The sequence below is a fragment of the Gavialis gangeticus genome, unplaced genomic scaffold (genome assembly GCF_001723915.1).
Source record: "Gavialis gangeticus isolate Ggan-Ray unplaced genomic scaffold, GavGan_comp1, whole genome shotgun sequence".
Taxonomy (NCBI): Eukaryota; Metazoa; Chordata; order Crocodylia; family Gavialidae; genus Gavialis; species Gavialis gangeticus.
Genome location: NW_017728992.1, coordinates 71,541,688 through 71,560,347, shown reverse-complemented (window position 1 = coordinate 71,560,347; position 18,660 = coordinate 71,541,688). Strand labels below are relative to the sequence as shown.

The following is an 18,660-nucleotide window of genomic DNA, read 5'->3' as shown; positions in this document are numbered from 1 at the left end:
AGGTAGGAGCTGTGGGTGAGGGGGTGACATGCGTGGCAATAAGGCAATCGCCACCTTCCTCACAGGTGCCAGAGTAGACAGGAGGGTGGGGTGTGCTTGGGGGTGTTTGTGTGGGGTTTGTGAGGCAGCGTAGTTGTTTGTGGAAGGGCATAGGGTATATTGTGAGGTGGTATATGTGGGACGGTTGTGGAAGCAGTGTGTGGGTGGGGGGGTGTGGGGTCCTTCCACACACTCCCCTACATGGCATGCAGCCCACACTGTTGGCAGCAGGTGGGGGTGCTCAGGGTGCTCATGCCCCATACTGGTGCCCAATGGCATGTGGGTCTGGCCAGCGGTGCGCATGAGGGTAAGGAACACAGCCTGGCCAGCCCGCCTCTATTGCTGGGGCTCCACGTGGCATGCCTGCAGCTTCCACACTTGTGTGGCACCAGGGGAAGCCCCATGCTGGAGCCAGCTGCCTTCACCATTCCTGGATGTAAAGGTCCTGGGACTCCACGGGAAAGCAGGAGATGGGGTTTCCTCCACTCCTGGTGGAGTCCCAGGACCTGCACAGCAGGGGCAGGGGAGGCAGCCAGCTCCAACATGTGGGCTTCACCCAGTGCTGCACAAGTGTAGGAGCTGCCCGCATGCCACACAGAGCCCACTCAGTAGAGGCGAACCAGGCAGGCTGCACTCCTTGCCCCCACACACAGCATTGGCTGGAGCCAGGCGCCAGCACCTGCACAGGGTACAAGCACCCCAAGTGCCCCCACCTGTTGCAGCTGCTGGTAGCAGGGTCAGTGTGCCATGTGGAGGAGTGTGAGGGAGAGTGGGCCCCACACCCCTCGACCCTCCCTCACACCCACACCCTGCCCACTCAGGCTTCATGCTCTTGCCACCTCCCTGGGTTTGGGCTCCACGCTGTTGTCAGCCCCAGTCCTACCCTCCCTGCCCCCACTCGGCTGCAGCTCCCCCTGCACCCACTGCTTCCCTCCCTGCTGCCTGGAACAAGCAGGATACGAGGGAAGCCAAGCAGGTCCCCCTGTGGTGGCTGCAGCAGTTGTAGAAGCAGCCCTGCCTGGAAGCTGCTTCTGGCTGGCCTGGGCCCTTCCGCCTACAAGGGTGGAAGCGAGGTGCAATAGGGTGTGTTGGGAGCTGTGTGTATACATGGGTGCCTTGCTCCCACCCTCAACAGTGAAAGGGCTGGGCAGGGTACAATTCATTGAATGCTCCGGGGGCCAGACAAAAATGCCTGGCGGGCTGGATCTGGCCTGCAGGCTGTATTTTGCCCTGTCCTATTTTAGAAGCAGTGGCTTTTTCACCTTTAAGCATCTCTAATATGGTTCAGAAACTCAGAATGTCATTGTTAGGTCTTTAACATTGTTATACTGGTTAAACTACAGCAATAAAAATAAGAAATAATATATTTTTTCCCTAAACTTACATTTAGGTGCACAGGATCTCTCTCAAGTGATGACGTCGCAGGGCATGGTGTCCACGTCAAATGGTCAACATGAGATAACATTGACTATAAATAATTCAAGTTTGAGTCAAGTCCTAGCACATGCTACTGGTACCTCCACTACAAACTCATCAGGAAGTCCACAAGAAATTACTCTAACTATTTCTGGTTAGTATATTTTAGTACTCTTAGCCCCTGCCTCTAATCCAGTAAATTAGCATTTGCTTGTTGGCATTTGCAGGATAGCTCTGTTGCTTGCAATTTTACCTTAAGTTGAAATATTTCACGTTCGGTTTTTTTTGGGTGGGGGGGGGTGTCTGTCATAGCTTCCCAAGGTATATCTTTTAATATTGAATAACATTGCTGTGAGGATGGTCAGGTTTGATTCTGTCTCTTTCTTCATTGTATTAATATAGCTGTTTTACTTTTTTACTCTCTGAGGTTGACAACTTAGTCTTTATACTAAATTCAACTTAGCACTCCAATTCACTCATCAAAAAAATGTAAGACTTTCTTTTTTCTTGCTTGTCTGTATCCTTGTTTCCCTTCTTGGACCCTGTGTTCTTCAGTTCTACAATATTACTTTAGAGGAGTAAAGTACTTTACTTTACAGTACCAGTACTGTACCCATTATTGTCTTGATTCTGTAATGCCTTAATTTTCTATACAATGTCCTGCCCTACTCCTAATGCATTTTAAGGTTTCTTTTATTTGTTTGGGGAAATTTTATTTTCAGTATTTGGGGAAACTGGAGGTAGTCATGGCTGTAATACCATCAAAGCAACATACTCCTTACCTGCCCATGTAAGCTCGATTTAAAAAAAACAAACAAAAAAAGGAAGGGCTACGGGGTTTAAACAGTTATAGCCTTCAAAGATGCAAGAACTGAGGCAGCAGAAGAAAATTATCTCATTCCTGTATAACATCCACCCTTATCTTGGTTCATCAGTGAGCAAACCCTGTGGATTCCTTGGGTGCTTCCTGATACCTGAAGAATATATACAGCAACATTGTGTCCCAAGTCACCAACCCTCTTAGTTGCATGCATTTTTAATATAGACTTGAGAGTCGCATTAAATCTTTCAACTGGTCTATTAGACTCTGGGTGGTAGAGTGTAGACTTCAGCTGTGTTGTCTCATAAAAGTTCCATAATTCTTTGAACAGAAGGGACATGGAATTTGCTTCTCTCTCTAAGTGTATTTCTTTTGGAAAGCCCATCCAGCTAAAAATGACAAGTAGGGCATGGGTTACAATCTCAGCCTCTAGGTATCTTGTATCAAAGGCCACCACCACTAATATGAATTGATCTGGAGTTCTCTCAGGAACTGACAGAGGCCACACGTGCAAGGGGTTTGGTTGTCATGGGTGACTTCAATTACCCGGACATAGATTGGCAGGAACATGCGGCTAGGTTAGCTTTGTCATGTAGCTTCTTAACTGTAATCAAGGAGCTCTTTCTGACCCAGGAAGTGTAAGGGTCGAACAGAGGTACTGCTCTTCTAGGCTCGGTCTTGGCCAAAGGAGATGATCTGGTGTGTGACTTGAACGTTGAGGGCAGCCTGGGCAACAGTGACTATGAGCTCAACCACGAGATTGACAAATCAACTAGCAGGATTGAAGTCCTGGACTTCAGAAACGCTGACTTCAACAGGCTCGGAGCATTAGTAGCAGAGGCAATGCGGGACCAGGGATGGAAATTGAATTGGGTGCAAGAAGAATGGTCCTCAAGGACACGATCCTTGAAGCACAAAAGAAAACTGTTCCCATGAAGAGGAAAGGCAGCAGAAGGGCTGGCAAGCCCTCCTGGCTCAATAGGGACATCACAGTCTTCTTGAAAAAGAAAAAAGAGGTGTACACACAGTGTAAGCTAGGGACAGTCCTCAAGGACGACTGTACAACAGTGGTCTGCACTTGTTTCATAGTTTCATAGTTAGTAGGGTCGGAAAGGACCTGAGCAGATCATCAAGTCGGACCCCCTGCCACAGGCAGGAAAGAACGCTGGGGTCAGATGACCCTGGCAAGGTGTCTATCTAGCCTCCTCTTAAAGACCCCCAGGGTAGGAGCAAGGACCCACTTCCCTTGGAAGTTGGTTCCAGATCCTAGCTGCCCTGACTGTGAAGTAGTGCCTCCTGATGTCTACCCTGAATCTGCTCTCTGTAGGAAAATGATAAGGAAAGCTGTCAGGAACTGAGTTTAAGTTAGCCAAGGGAGTCAAGGATAGTAAGAAGTCCTTCTTCAGGTATGTAGGGACCAGAAGGAAAACAAATGGAAGCATAGGACCCCTGCTTAACACCTTGGGACAGCTGGGAACGGACATTCAAGAAAAAACTGAATTCCTGAATGCCCACTTTGCTTCGGTATTTCACCAAACCAAGAGAACAGACAAGCAAGATATAGATCACATGGGGCATGATGGGAATGATAGCCTTCCCACTGTGGATGCTGAGCTGGTGCAAACAAACTAGAAAAGCTAGACATTTATAAGTCAGTAGGACCAGATGGACTTCACCTGAGAGTGCTGATGGAGCTGGCTGAGGTCACTGTGGAACCCCTGGCAAAACTCTTTCAGAAATCGTGGCACATGGGAGATCCGTGAGGATTGGAAGAGGGCCAACATTGTGCCCATCTTCAAGAAGAGGGAAAGAGAGGACCCAGGCAACTATAGGCCAGTCAGCCTAACCTCCATCCCAGGAAAAATCCTGGAAAAACTCATTAAATAATCTATGTATGATACGCTCATTGAGGGTAAGATTCTGAATGACAGCCAGCATGGCTTCGTTGTGGGTAGGTCTTGTCTTACCAATCTCATCTCGTTCTACAAACAGGTCTCTCGCCACCTGGACACAGGAAAGAAGGTCAACATTATATACCTAGACTTCCAAAAGGCTTTTGATATAGTATCCCATGATATCCTTGTGGAAAAATTGGAAGATTGTGGGCTTAATTGCTGAGCAACTGTTCAGTGGGTGGAAAACTGGCTGCATGGTAGGACCTATAGTTCTCTTGAATGGACCCCCTGAGAGGTCCATGCTTGGACTGGTGCTTTTCAACATCTTTATCAATGATTTGGATATGAGGGTGAAAAGCTCGTTGGCCAAGTTTGTGGGCAACACCAAGTTATGGGGACGCACTGGAGCCAGATGAAGTTCAACACTCAAAAATGTGAGGTGCTCCATCCGGGGGCAAACAATCCCCAACATACCTACAAACTCGGTGGCAACAATTTAATTCACACCACAGCCAAAAGGGACCGAGGGGTAGTGATTGACAATTGCATAAACATGAGCCGGCCGTGCGATGCTGTGGCCAGCAGGGCAGACAACACGCTGGCATGCATTAACCGTTGCATCTCTTGCAAACCTAAGGAAGTGATACTTCCACTCTACTCTGCAGTGGTGAGACCACAGCTGGAGTACTGTGTCCAGTTCTGGGTGCCACACTTCAACAAGGGCGTGGAAAAACTTGAGAGGGTCCAGAGAAGAGCCACCCGTATGATCAGGGACTTGCAAGACAAGCCATACGAGGAGAGGCTGAGGGACTTGGAGCTTTGTCCTAAACTTTAATCTGAGTTTTCTGCCAAAAGACAATACCACAAAACCAACACTAGATGAGAGAGCTTTTCTAGCAGAGGATGAGTTCAACAGTCAGTGTTGTTCAGCACAATCTTGTGGTCTTGTGAAGACATCTTTATGCATCTAACTACACAAAACTTATTCTAAGTTAATTGGATAACTAATGCTCTTGAAAAATATTTCACCCTAGTTTAGTGTATTGTCGTCATTTTTTTTGTATTGCCCCAAACATCTCAAAACTTATCCTTTTGGTTGCTTTTACATTGTAACATTTATTTACTTTAGCTAGCAGAAAAATAAATCTTGAGGTATTTCCAGGCATAAAAGAATTAATTTTTATTTAGGTCAAGATCTTATTCAGCATAATTCTTCTGGAAGTAGTGATATGAATGGGAGCTTAAGACTGACGACTCCAGCAATCAGCAATCAGTCAACAGGTGCTACTATAACTATAAGCAATGATCAGCTTCTCTCTCAGGGTACATCACTGAACACTTCAGGTATGCCCGCAGTAAAACATACAAACAGTTATAATATGTGAAAAAATAATTGTAGGGCCAGTGGAATACATCTGGAACATTATGGTCTTGTTCTTGGCAATTGGAGACCACATGATTGTAGTGAGTGATCTAATCTCTTGCCAAAATTCTGTTTCTTGTCAGTTGAAACATTCACCTTGGCCAGAAGAAGAGGGAGGGAAAATAAGGCCATGTACCTCTAAATACTGTTTTGAGATAATTAAACGAATAATGGAGAGATGGCTTGTTAAACTCGAGGAGTAAGGCAGAGCTGTGATAATGGGTCATGTGGAAATGTCCTATGGGACCCATATTATTAGAAATCTGTAAATGAGTAGCATTTCCTACTCCCTGGTATGTGAAAAATAAAATCTGCAGAATATGTTCTTGGTGTGTAGGTCCCTACTACTGCTTCCTTTCAATCTCAGTGGATGAACATCCTGTTTTAATACCTAGGGTATGGGGCAACAACATAGTGGGCCACATTCGGTCCATGGAGTCACAGGATCAAGCCCTTGGAGCTGGAGGACTTTTGCCTGTGCCCAGGCTGGGACTGTGACGCTTCCTACTATTGCCACTGCCACTTCGACCTCTCCCTCCTCCCCCGCATTCCCAGCTATAGCATTAGTGCAGCTTCCAGCACATGGGGGAAGCATAGGGTAGTGGTGGCAGTACAGATGCAGTTTGCAGCTACCCAGCCCCTGCTAAGCTACCTCCTGGCTGGAAGCTGCACCTGCTCTGCAGCCAGGGAGAAGTGACGGCAGCATGGACACTGCTCCCAGCTGTCTGCCTCCAGCATGGGCAAAGCCCTGCACTGCTGACATGCTGCCAAAACCAGCTGGCTCACATTACCACAGCTTGCTAAATGTTGCCAGACCCTGATATAGGGACAGTTTTTCTAAAGGAGAAGAATTAGTTTACTTAGAAATGCAGTTTTGGATTCACTTAAATTTGAATTTTTGAGGTTCATTTTAATATTACTGAAACTAAAGTTTTTTTAGTCTGGGGGACAACATATCTGCCATACACAAAACTGAGGAGGAGGAGGAGGAGGAGAAAGAAATAGTGATGCAGTACTCCACCTACACTCTTTTGCACAATAGATGAAGTATCTATAATGATCTGCTGGAGTAGAGATTGAAATTGAAGCATCTTTCCCATGACTGAAAGGTAGCCATCACATTTTAGTCCTTTTTTCCCTTTGTCTCACCCAGTGGATAAATATTGTAAATATTTATACAAAGAAGAGCTGCATTTGAGAGAATATCCCCAGAATATCCTATGATACTAGAAAGTCAGTGAAACCAGTTCAAAACCCTGCTCTGATGTAAGCAGATGCAAGGTTTTCTACATATGATATGAATACTTAACACACTCTGTTTTTTTAATGATGCCAAAGTCTGTTGTGAACGCATATGATGCAAAGTTTCCTACATACGAGGTGAATATTTAACACACTCTGTTTTGTTAATGATGCCAAAATCTGTTGTGAATTCAGGCCTTCATTTACAAATTTGCTGTATTAAAAATATCCTAGAACTAAGCTACTTAGTTTGTTTTTTAAACCCCAAAGGAATCTTTTCCTTTAGCTGGAGATTCCAAAAAAATGATCAGGCATCAGGATGATCAGTTATAAGTTCTGCACCATTTATAAACATTGATTAATTGTACAGTTCTCTTTGTATAACCACAACGAAGAAATTTGGTTTTATGTCTGAGTTAGCTCAGAGCAGTTGTGAAAAATTAAGTGGATATAGATGGGGCAGCTGAATTGACACAGAGTATATACATGGGGTTTATCCTGCACCTATGCTAGGCCCAGGCAGCTGGGAGCTTTATCTTCCTCCCCCTCACTCTGTGCTTACAGAGCTGGGTGAGGAACAAGCTGTCCAACCTGCAGGGAGGGGGATAGGAACTGTCCTGTTGAGGGACAGGTCCCAGCCCCGTGCCCCAATCTACTGGTGAGGCAGCTAGCAGTAAGCTAACTGTTAGCGGCCCCACCGATGGATTGGGGGAGGAGGCTGGGACCTGCCCCTCCCCTGCAGCTTTTTCCAAGTCCCCTGCCCCTGATTTGAGGAGCCAGGGCCAGGGCCAGGAGCTCCCTGCTTCCGGGGCAGGAGGACATTGTCCCCGCCCCAGCAGCAGGTAGCCCCTCTCCCTTCCCCTGAGCTGGGAGACAGCCATCTCCTGGCCCTGTGCTCCCTGTCAGCCCCTGGGGTAGCACCTGGGGAGCGCCTGGAGCACCCCTTGGTAGCCGCAGGGGCCCATTGCAGAGTTGCAGGAAACTTGGTTTAAATCTTTTCCCTAATCTTGGACCAGTAGATACCTGTCCAAAACCGCATACTCTGGATTAGTTTACACCACAGTAAATCTAGGTCAGAGTAAATACATGTGTATATGTGCCCCATAAGAATGACCAGCATTGTTTTTATTTTAGAGAGAACCAATGTTATGAAATCCTATTAAATAATTGTAGCTGTGCTGTTGGTATACCAAGTGGTCACTTGAACTAGGCTCTTGGTTATTTTGGCAGGGATTTCTTGTTTTGCCATTTTAAAAGTTTTGTATTTTTTTATCTTGGCGTCTTTTATAGGTAGACAAAAATGAATATTAGCCAAAATCAATATTAGCATGGGTCCCGAAAATGGTCAGACTAGAGTTCATTTTGATTTGTCATAAGATGGTATGTAGTTTATTAAGCAGCATTAAAATGTGCCTTTAGTTATTTGTGCAAGCAACAAATCATTGTCCATGGAGTGCTGCAGCCTTTTCAAATATATGGCTATAAAATGTGACATATCAGTCCATATAACTGTCAGCCTCCTGTTATAATTTTATATAAAAAGTATGTTATTTGCCATTTGTTTGACTAATAAGAGGAGACAAATCTGTAATTTCAGCACATTAGCATTTCAGCAAGTCATTGTAAAAAATCGCCAAGCAAAAAATGTTGTAGAATTTTTTAACCTAAAATGAGGTAAATCTGCATTAAAATTTGATGCATATAATTTTTAACGTGTTTTTAACGTCATTTGTACTTTATTTTTTAGAGCTTAATACATCAGGTGGAAACCTTCCCTCAACACCACCTATGTCTCAATCTACTGTTTCTTCCCAGAACTTAGTAATGTCTTCATCAGGGGTTGGAGGAGATGGCAGTGTCACCTTGACCCTTTCTGATACTCAGGGCATGTTGTCTGGTGGTCTCGATGCAGTTACACTTAATATCACTTCACAGGTGTGTCTCATTTACCACAAAGGCATGCACTTCTTACCTGTCTGGTAAACTAGTATTGCAACCTCAAGGGACAAACTGTGTCGGTGTTTTTTGTTCTGAAAGTAATTTTTTCCACTTACAGATAGCAGTTGAATATCTGACAGATGCCCTTTTGGTGTTAAGTGTGCACGCTGTTATCTAAAACTATTAAAATTTACTTAAACAGCCTCAGAGCTCTTCTGAAATAGAATTTTTACAGTGATGAGACTTTTGATTCTGGCATTAATACAATTCCATTTACAGTGCCTAATATGATATCATATTAGTAGAACTAGTAATTTTACTGATTTTAAATTCAGTGGTGTGTAGTGCAGATATAGGGTCAGCCTTTCTACTAATCAGTATTTCATTTCAATGTTTACATGTGAGGATATCTAATATTTCACTACTTACTTCATTACTGATCTAAGACTAAACCTGGTTTTTCCATGTATGAAGTATAAGTGTATAAAACTGTTAACATAAAATATTTTTAAATGTGCTGAAACAAAATCTATCAAGGGGCCTGTATTCTTACATTGAACCCCAGTCTTTCAACTTCGCATGTAAAATAATTATCGTGCCTGTCAAAAATAAGTGATGTGCTTCCCAGCCAATTTGTGCAAGACATGTCTGTGATAGTACTCAAGGTATAATTTCAGACTCTGCAGTGTTTTAAGCTGTGTGATTTTTGGAAGAGTTGATGATCATATGTATTGTGGCAGTTCCCAAGAATCAAAAAGAATGGGTCCCAAAGGTCATAGGTGCTGTACAGACAGTCTAATAGATGATCTCTGTCACAATGTTTATGATCCAAGCCACGATTCACTGGGTGAGTGAATAACTGTAAAACACAAGCAGAATAAACAATACAATGTCAGCAAACATCACATTAGTTCCAGGATTCTTGGGAGGTGATTTTACATATTTTGGATGTGTGTACTGAGGAGTGGGAAAAAAGAATGAAATAGGAATATGGGAGATCAAGTAGGGGAAAAGACAGTAAGAATGGCAGGTGCACACAAATCTTGGGTGAGAAGGTACTGAAGTGGAGGAAAAGGTTGCAGTAAAATGAACTTTTACTTAATGCCATGTTATGTCTCAGAGTTAGTGGTTATTGATGAAGTCGAGTGTGTCTGAATGAACAATCAGTCAAACAATTTTATTTTGACAGGGTCAGCAGTTCCCTGCCTTACTGACAGATTCCAGTCTCTCCAACCAGAATGCATCAGGTTCGCAGCAAGTCATATTGGTGAGCCATACACCACATTCAACATCTGCAAACTCGGATGAAATAACATATCAGGTAGATATGGTTTATTTGCCTACCTTTATATACAGAAACATGAGTTTAATCAGAGCATTAATTTAAGTTTGCCCTGAAGCAGAAAGTTTGGTGTTTTAATTTTTATCCTAATTATTGTGCTTTATTAGGGAGATGCCAGCTTCATACGTAAGGCTAGTGCAATTTGCACTTAAAGCACAAGTTTAACCTCTTTGTTTTGTATGGAAAAAAAATAGAAAGTTTAGAACATTATAATACACTGTGAGTCTAGAATGAATTTCCTGAGAATTCTTAAGAAAATCCCTTAATTGTAGAATCTAAAAACATATTTGTAAGAAGAGAACAAAAGTATAATGTGTCTTAAAATTATCATCCTCAAATCTGGGACTTGGACCAAAATTCTAAGTTTTCTATCTTTGTACTGTTTTATTTTGGGATAATTACAACATCCCTGTAACAATCTACTCTAAATTATTGTACTTTATATAGTATCATCCAAAATTCCATCCTACTGTAATGTTTCTCTGAACTAAATATCTAAGATCAGGCTTCTAATGCTACAGGTAAAATACATAGTTTATACATATGATTCCTGCAGATGCATACATAAACACTGTTACCATGTAATCACACCATGCTATCAATTTAATATTAGTACGGTACTAAAAATATCTCTTAGAAGAGGAATGGCTTTAAAAATATGCATCTTTTAGGCTTCTTTTCAAACTAGTCATAGGCTTTTAAATCCATGCATTGTTTCCCTTTCATTTGTGTTGCATAATTTTTTTTGGTCTTTTTTATTATTGTACCATACATGTGAACAAATATTACATGTTTAAAAGGCAATGGGCTTACCTCATGTCAACTGGCCAATAGTATGTATTTTGTGTCCTGTCTTTCCTATAGTAAAAGAAAGCTAAACCACAGTAATTTAGCCATTACCTTTCACTTACTGTGTGAGGTAAGAGACACATGAAACAGTTACTGTGGATCAGCTAATGCATAATCCTTATCTGCTTTTTACTTGGCTGCTTTGTGTGTTCATATGCTTTATGTCTTTTCTGAAAGAGGATAGCTACATCTGAATATAGTAATGAAAAGCAGACTAATTACAGTTAATGTAATAAGTTTAATACTTTCCCTTGGTCCCTTTTAATATGTGCTACAGTAGATCATGTTTAGTTCTTATTTTAACTGTTGCTAACATCCAAGTTGAGATGTCCACACTTCAGCCTTTTTCTGGAAAGGTACAATTTTGAATCATAGCATATGTGTACAGTTCACACTATTCATCATAGGCTGTGGACTTGTGTTGCTTTTGTGGCACTGCAAAAAGTAAAAGAGTATTGTTCAGTTCACTTGCAGCCCTAAAAAAAAAATGGTGGAACAGCAACAAAATTTTCTCTCTTTCAAACAGAAACTTCTCAGCAGTGCAGCATTTTGTTACACTATAGGGTTTGTCCCAATCCTTCAGCATCCTACAATGCATTGTTAACTGTCCCCTTCCCACTATTCCTGGGCTCCACAATACCAAGGAACTTGTCCTGTGACTCATGCTGAACTCTACTGCCTCAAGGAGGAGTTGAGCTTACATGCTGCCGTACCCGTCTGAAGCTCTGTGTGAAAGCACACCAAACCCTCTTACCTGCTCTGCAGGCCTAGACAGCTTCAAGCAGTGGCTTGCAACATGTCACCCAAAGCCAGGGCAAAGAAGCCTAACTAGGGATTTTGGCATCCTGGGAAGAGATGCAAGAGAAGACTTCCCCACATGCAGGTTACTACTGAGGTGTGACACAGAGTGATACAGGCTCTCTCCCTCAGATTTGCCGTTTTGGTCTCCCCTCTAAACTTGCACCCAGGGCTTGCGCTCTCCTTTTCCATCCCTAGCTGTGCTACTCCCAAGACCCGCAATGCCCAAGCCAACCCCGTCTGTCTCAGCCTTCAGATGGTCCACCAACTCAAAGTGGCCAGAGAAACAATCACATCATCGGTACCTTCTTCCTCATGTAATACACATGAGAGGAAGAGGTAAGTCATGATGCTGTTCTTCATGAAGAAAATAAAATCCTTCCCAATCCATATGAAACCTGATTTCAAGCCACCCCATACTTTGGTGATCATTTGGCTGATTTATCCAAAGAGAATCACGCTGGCAGCTTTACCTGAATTCATTTCTGCTCCATCTTCCAAAAAACACAGCATGAACCCACCTCACAAATCCTCTTGTCATGCAGCATAAGTATCTGTTCTTGTGACATCAATATCTCTGGCTTTATCACTCAGCAAGGACAAAAAACAAAAACTCAGGAGTGGTTGAGTTCGTGTGCAGTAAGTCGAAGGTCAGCCAAATGTGATTCAGGTTGCTGTAATAAGAAAAGGCTTGGGAAAACAGGGCAGTCAGTGCCTCTCCTGAAACTGAGATAATTGCAAAACAGCAAGGGGCATTGTCTGCCAGAGACTGCTGTTTTGAGTAGTTTCACTGGGAGGTGCTTATGTGCTTTGTGCAGTGCTGTGTAATCACTTAAAATTTGAGACTGGGCATGGGGTCTGCAAGCCCAAGAGGTTGTGGCAGTTTATGATTCAGACATTCTTCATCCACAAAATCTCCACAAGGTCATCAGTACCCTTCCCCTGCTGACGACATCCCATATGTTGCCAAAACAAATGAAGCACAGTGTCAGCAGGTGCTGGGTGGCCAGTCACACCACCTGCCCTGTCTCTCTCTCTGACTGTGAACTTGCCAAAGTACCAAAGAGGTTGGCCATGGAATGGGTTCTGTCAGATTGCAGGTTTCTGGATGCCAGTGGCAAGATCCTTCTTCACCCTTGTGCTAGTACTCTGTAACATGACAGGAGGAACCTGCTCAGTGGATAGTTATAGAAAGGTGGCTAGGCTTATCTTGCAGTTCTGCTGCCAGTGGTCGTTCTCCCAGGTCCTCAGAACAATGCACTGACACCAACAGGTGCTTATTTTACATGCAAAGAAGTGCTGATACATGGGCTGTAAGTGGTCCCAAAGCACCCTAACCTCCATGGCATCTAGGCAGCTATGTGGCTGTTGGCAGACACAAAACAGAGAGAACTCAAGGGCACACATGACTCCAGTCACGTCTGCTTATCAGCCTGTACAGGAGCTGAAAATGCTTGCTGAAAAAGTGATGACAGGCCTTGACTCTGCCAGTAGGAGTACTGGATCAGGATTCACAGGACACAGAACAGTAGGGATCCTTTCCAGGCTAGGGGCATAACTGATGAGCCTTTAGGAATCAAAATTGACCAAAGCTGCTGTGGCTCTGTACTCCCCTTGTGGATGAGTCCCTGGGTGGGCGTGCTCCCTGGGCAGACAGCCAATTAGCATTTTCTGCTGCACTTGCCTGTCCTCAGGAACTTGCAGAGATTGAGAGGGGAGAGCAGGGAGCCTACGAAGCATGCTGGGATCTTTGCATGCCATCCCACCTAGCTGTGGAGTGTTAGCAATATGCTTTTCTTAAACTTTGTAGTGTTTCAAATGATCAGGCACTTGAATAGCCATATGCAAGTAATGCTATGTTTTTGTAGCACCACAGATTTCCCAGGCATTTATAGCACTACAGATGAATGCTTGGTCATATCCTTAGTTTGCTTGACACTGCACTTGTTTTCTAGTAAACTTTCTTTCATTTCTGTTTTATGCAATTTTTCATTGAAAATCTATATATTTTTTCTATCCCAAATATTTTCATCTACAGTAGCGTAGGCTGCATTTCATGTTTCATTCTTTAAGATTATTCTGTGAGTTAGTGGATATAAATATGTTTTTTCCTTTTGCATCTGTAAAGAATAAAGCACCTTCAAGTTACTTCTCTCAAGTACAAGGTGAAATTTTCAGGACTGCCTAAGTGATCTAAATTCAATACTCTTTAATTGGATGAAGGCACTTTTTAAAATTTCACTTGTGGGCATCAAAGAGCCTAGCTCCTTTTGAAACTAGGATTTAATTGTCAAAGTTACTTACATTTTTTAAAATGTTAACCTTGCTGCAGAAAAAACAAAATAAACTGTAAAAGTAGCATGAACTTCTCTATAGATGAAAACTTCTCCCTCCTATAAATCTTCTAAAAGGTTGGGAAGGTATGAAATGTTTAACTCTTCCTTATTTAAAAAAAGCTAGATCTATATGAGTAACTTTACACATATAACATACATGTATGCTCAGAATTGCATCTGAATGTAGACAGAGTATCATTCCATTGTAGTGAGGTGTTCATTTTCCAGAATGTAATGGCATGTGGACCAAGATTAAATTTCCATCTTTATTTCCTAAGTATCTTATCAGCACACTTTTGAGATCCTCAGTTTCCTTCTCCTTATTTAGAAGTATAGGGACAAAATCTTTCCCTTTCAGTCTTTTTTTTCTTCACAGCCATTCAATTTATAGCAATAGTCATTTAACTGTATTGGAGTATCTACAGCTCTGACAATCATACAGTTTACATCAGTTCGAAGTTATTTTTATCACCAATCCAGATGTTTAATTAAAAGTACATTCTGTCTAGTATAATTTTCTTCCTCCAATTCTAGCCATGCCATTCTTTGCAAAGAAATACTTCCGTTTAATTTTAATTATAATCATTATTGATATATACATTAAAATGTTTACACACTACAAATATCTATGGCTTATGATCTGTAAAATCTCTCTATTTATACCCATAAATGATAGCCTTGTGACTTGTTCTAAATCTTGATCAAACTGTACTTTGGAGAATGAATGCACAAGAAATATAGTTTACACTGAATATAATATTGCCCTCTTCTTAAAGTAGCTTTTACAGAGAAGCATGCATCTTGCCAGAGATTTCTCATATTGTGAGGTCTTGCCAGTATATCCGTCCACTATATAAATCATACAATGCAGAGATGAAACAGGCTTTTTAAATAAAATTAGATGTAAAATGTATACTGTCCTCAGTTAAATTACACTGATTTTCTTAACTAACCTATTAATTTTCATTCTTAGGCAGAATACACTTTAGTTTCAAATCATTAATAAATCTCTCCTTGGTACTCTCTTTAAAATAACTATGATTTCTCCCTTGTAAACTGCCCTTGACAGTTTTTAATGATCACACTGTCATTTGGGGGCTTCATGTAACTGCAGTTAAGACACTGGCCAGAGAACAGTCTTCTTATATCATAGTTCAGTGATGTCTTCACAGAAACCTGATTTTTTGGGGATAAGTTATTTATTCACTTGCTTAACTTTAAGAGCTTGAGTAGCCCTATAGAAATCAACAAGAGTGTTTATAGATTTAATGATTGAGATGGATGCCTAATTACACAACATTTTTGTTATATTAAAGCAGAAAGCATCACCTCAATTCTTACTGGCTTTTCCTTTTCATTTTGGGAAATAATGTTTCCCCTGTTTCAAGGAACCCTCTATATAAAATGTTGGCTTCTCTGCATCTGTAACCACTCTTAAGGAGTTAATGGCGCATCCCTTCCATGAAAAAGTGATCAGTTTATGAAACAGTAGTCTGACATTTGGTTTACCTGCTCTGTCATGAAAATTAAACTTCAACCTTTGTATAATGTCTCATACCTCCAGGAAAAAGTAGTAGTCTCCTTTCCTGCAGACCTCTCTGGTACCCCACAGAAAAAGAAAAAAGCCACAAACTGAAAGCAAGAGGCAAAAGTCTGGTCCATATCCAGACTTTCAGTTTTGTAGCAATATGTAATTTACTGTATTTTGCAGACACTTGGAAATAAACATGAATTATTTTTGCCGCCTTTTATTTGTGGGTACTGAAGTATAAGGCCTTAGTCTCTTAAAAATAAAGATAGGTTAGATCTTCAAAGACTTGAATTTTTTATGCATATTATGTACCAGAATGTATTGTCTATTTTCAGATATTTTCATGTGTTGTATAGACCATCTTCAATAAAATAAGAGATGTAAAAGGAAAAATAATAAAATGAGTCTGTATTTCCCTATATCTTTTTCTTTATTTTTTTATTAAGGAGTTGGATGCCAAATGGTTGCATATGTTTAAATATATATGGTTATTAAGTATTCTTCAGATTTAATTGAGCCAGAGTATCTAACTAGAAAAAGTAATTTGTTGATTTTAGGCGATGTAGTTCCAATTTTTCTGCATCACTGACAGTGTTTTATATATTGTTGCAGGTTACTGAGGTTTCTCCTAACCTGACTAAGGGCACTCAAGCAGAAAAAGAAGGTCGAGTACACCAGTGTTTTGAATGTAATCAAACCTTTCCATCAACTACCATGTTAATGCACCACAGTAAAGAGGTTCACGGCAAGGAGAGAATCCATGTCTGCCACATCTGCAATAAAGCCTTTAAACGGGCAACCCATCTGAAGGTATTTTCTAATAGCCTAATTTCTGGTTAAGAATGTTGACTTGGTCTTCTACTCTAAATTTTTGGGCATGTGAATGAAAGATACTTGTCATCTTCCTAATCTTTCCTTTGTAAGGTGGAAAACACCTTGAAGGAGCACGATGCAAAAATATGCACTGGCTCACAGATCTCCTTTTTGTAGCGTAGGCTTGGCTGGGTTTTTTTAATTGCATACCTTGTCATTGAAGTAGATGAAAAGATACACCTTGAGCTTGCAAATAATACCAGTAGAATAATGTATAGTTAGGGCTAAATAACATTATTTTATTATTTTGCATTTTAAAGCAGACTCTTCCATAGTTCAGTTTTCTGGTGGTGCTAAATTCTGTATTAAAGCTGTTCTGAGGCAGAAATGATCTTTAAGCCTGCCAGTGTCTCCTAGTCCTGATTTCTATGAGTTTCCTGGTGAGCGTTTTGATTAGTATCCATGTGTGGCAGGGCACTGGTTGTGCCTGCCACTTTAAGGGCCTGGAGCTGGAAGCCACCAGGTGCCTAACGAGAGCAGCCATTTTAGATTCAGGGCTGCCCATATAAACAAGGCAGTTCTGCTGCTGGGGGCCAGGCAACAACACCGGTTGGCCGGAGGGCTGCTGATATCATCTGGAGGTAAGGGAGGAGCCGCAGGGGATGGTAAGGAGGCTCCTGGTCCTGGGTACAACCTAAAACTGCACCCTGCTGGGAGTGGGTGGCCTGGTGGGGCTCTCAATGGCACGGGAGGAAATGCCAGGCCAGTTACCACCCTGGTGAAAAGCAGGTCAGGGTGCCTTAACCCCTAGCCCCCACAACCGGGTGGGTTACCCCTTGTTGGAGGGTCGGGAAGGTGGACCCCATGAAGAAGAGTAAGGGCCACTGACTCAGGGCCTGTCTGAACTTCCCCTGACTGCCCTATGCTGGGTCCAGGACTGGAAGGGTCAAAGGGCTGGGGGCCCACCACAAGGAATGCCCAAGAGCTGAAGGCCTGGGGTTCCAACTGGCCTGGAGATGAGCTAGGGCTAGTGAGCCGAAGGTCCCAGTGGGGGGATCACACCTGAAGGGGAATCAGTTCAGGGAGCTATGTTGCCTGGTATGAAGGTGGAAGAGACTGCCTGAGGAGAGGAATCCAGGTGGGGTTCAATAGTAGGATTCTGGGGCCCAGTGTGGGCCCCGGTGATTATAAGAACTGTAGATGCCATCTGCGAGGCTTGGGCTGCAGTGTAGGGAAGGAAAGGAGCTGTAGATAGTGCCCCCTGGCATCAGGGCAGAAAACGGGCAGCCTCCCACTTGATTAACATAGATTAACTAATTAACATCAAGGCATGGTGGGCGAGAACGCAGGTGGGTAGCCCAAGAACAGATGGGCAGGCCACAGGGAAAGTGGCCCCGAGCAGGTCCCCTGTTAAACCCTGGCCATTTAACTTTCAGATATCTTGCCTTCTGCAGGATAGTAGCAGTTGGAAAGATTCCTGTTTTCCAAAGGTTTCTTTACTCCCTAACATTTTAGAGTCTTACAGTGTTATCTGGAGTCTCCTGTGGTTCAGTGGTAGAATCCTTGCCTGCCACACAGGAGACCAAGGTTCCATTCCTGGATGTTTGTACAAATACAGCCATGGAGGCACCAAACATCTGAGCTCAGTCTGGCTTTTGGATTCTGTCTCAGTGGCCTAAAGTGGGGATGGAAGGTCTGGGCAACCTCCACTCCTCCAAAACTCCTGCCTAGGCATACGTATCGAAGGTCTGGGTGACCTATCATGCATACACCATGATCCAAAAGGCCCAACGGTTGCCAAATAGTGTTATCTCAAAATTTGTAGAAAGTGAGCAGTCCAGTACCACTTTTGCCTTTGCAAGGAGTAAACATTTCTTTTGAGTTCTCTAGTTATTGCTGCTGAAATATTCCTTTGCCATTTCTCTCTGTCTGCTGTACACAATTAGGTAAAAACAAATAAACATCATCCTAATTATTAGAGGTGCACCGATACTTTGGTCCCATATCAGATTGGCACCGATTTAGGGAAAATTGAAAGTATCAGGAATCAGCCTTTTTGTCTGATAAGTGCCCATGCATGCACACAGATGCAGTGTGCACAGGGTCAGGAGTGCAGCCTGGAAACTTGGAGGCCAGCATCTGGATGGTAAGTCTGGTGTGGGGGGAGGGAAGGGGTGTTTGGGGTGGGGGCACAGATCGAGGCCCCTGGGGTGAGGGA

General features: G+C 42.7%; 1 protein-coding gene across 4 annotated transcripts in view; it reads left to right on the top strand.

Moving 5' to 3' along the window:
• The window catches only part of ZNF236 (zinc finger protein 236), a 161,215-nt gene that overhangs the window by 122,509 nt on the left and 20,046 nt on the right, over positions 1-18,660 (top strand). For all 4 annotated transcript variants that reach the window (XM_019524222.1, XM_019524231.1, XM_019524238.1 and 1 more), the window contains 5 exons: positions 1,430-1,609; positions 5,359-5,514; positions 8,583-8,770; positions 9,963-10,094; positions 16,242-16,439. In XM_019524222.1, the coding sequence (XP_019379767.1) occupies positions 1,430-1,609; positions 5,359-5,514; positions 8,583-8,770; positions 9,963-10,094; positions 16,242-16,439 (854 nt within the window). The remainder of the gene's footprint in view (positions 1-1,429; positions 1,610-5,358; positions 5,515-8,582; positions 8,771-9,962; positions 10,095-16,241; positions 16,440-18,660) is intronic.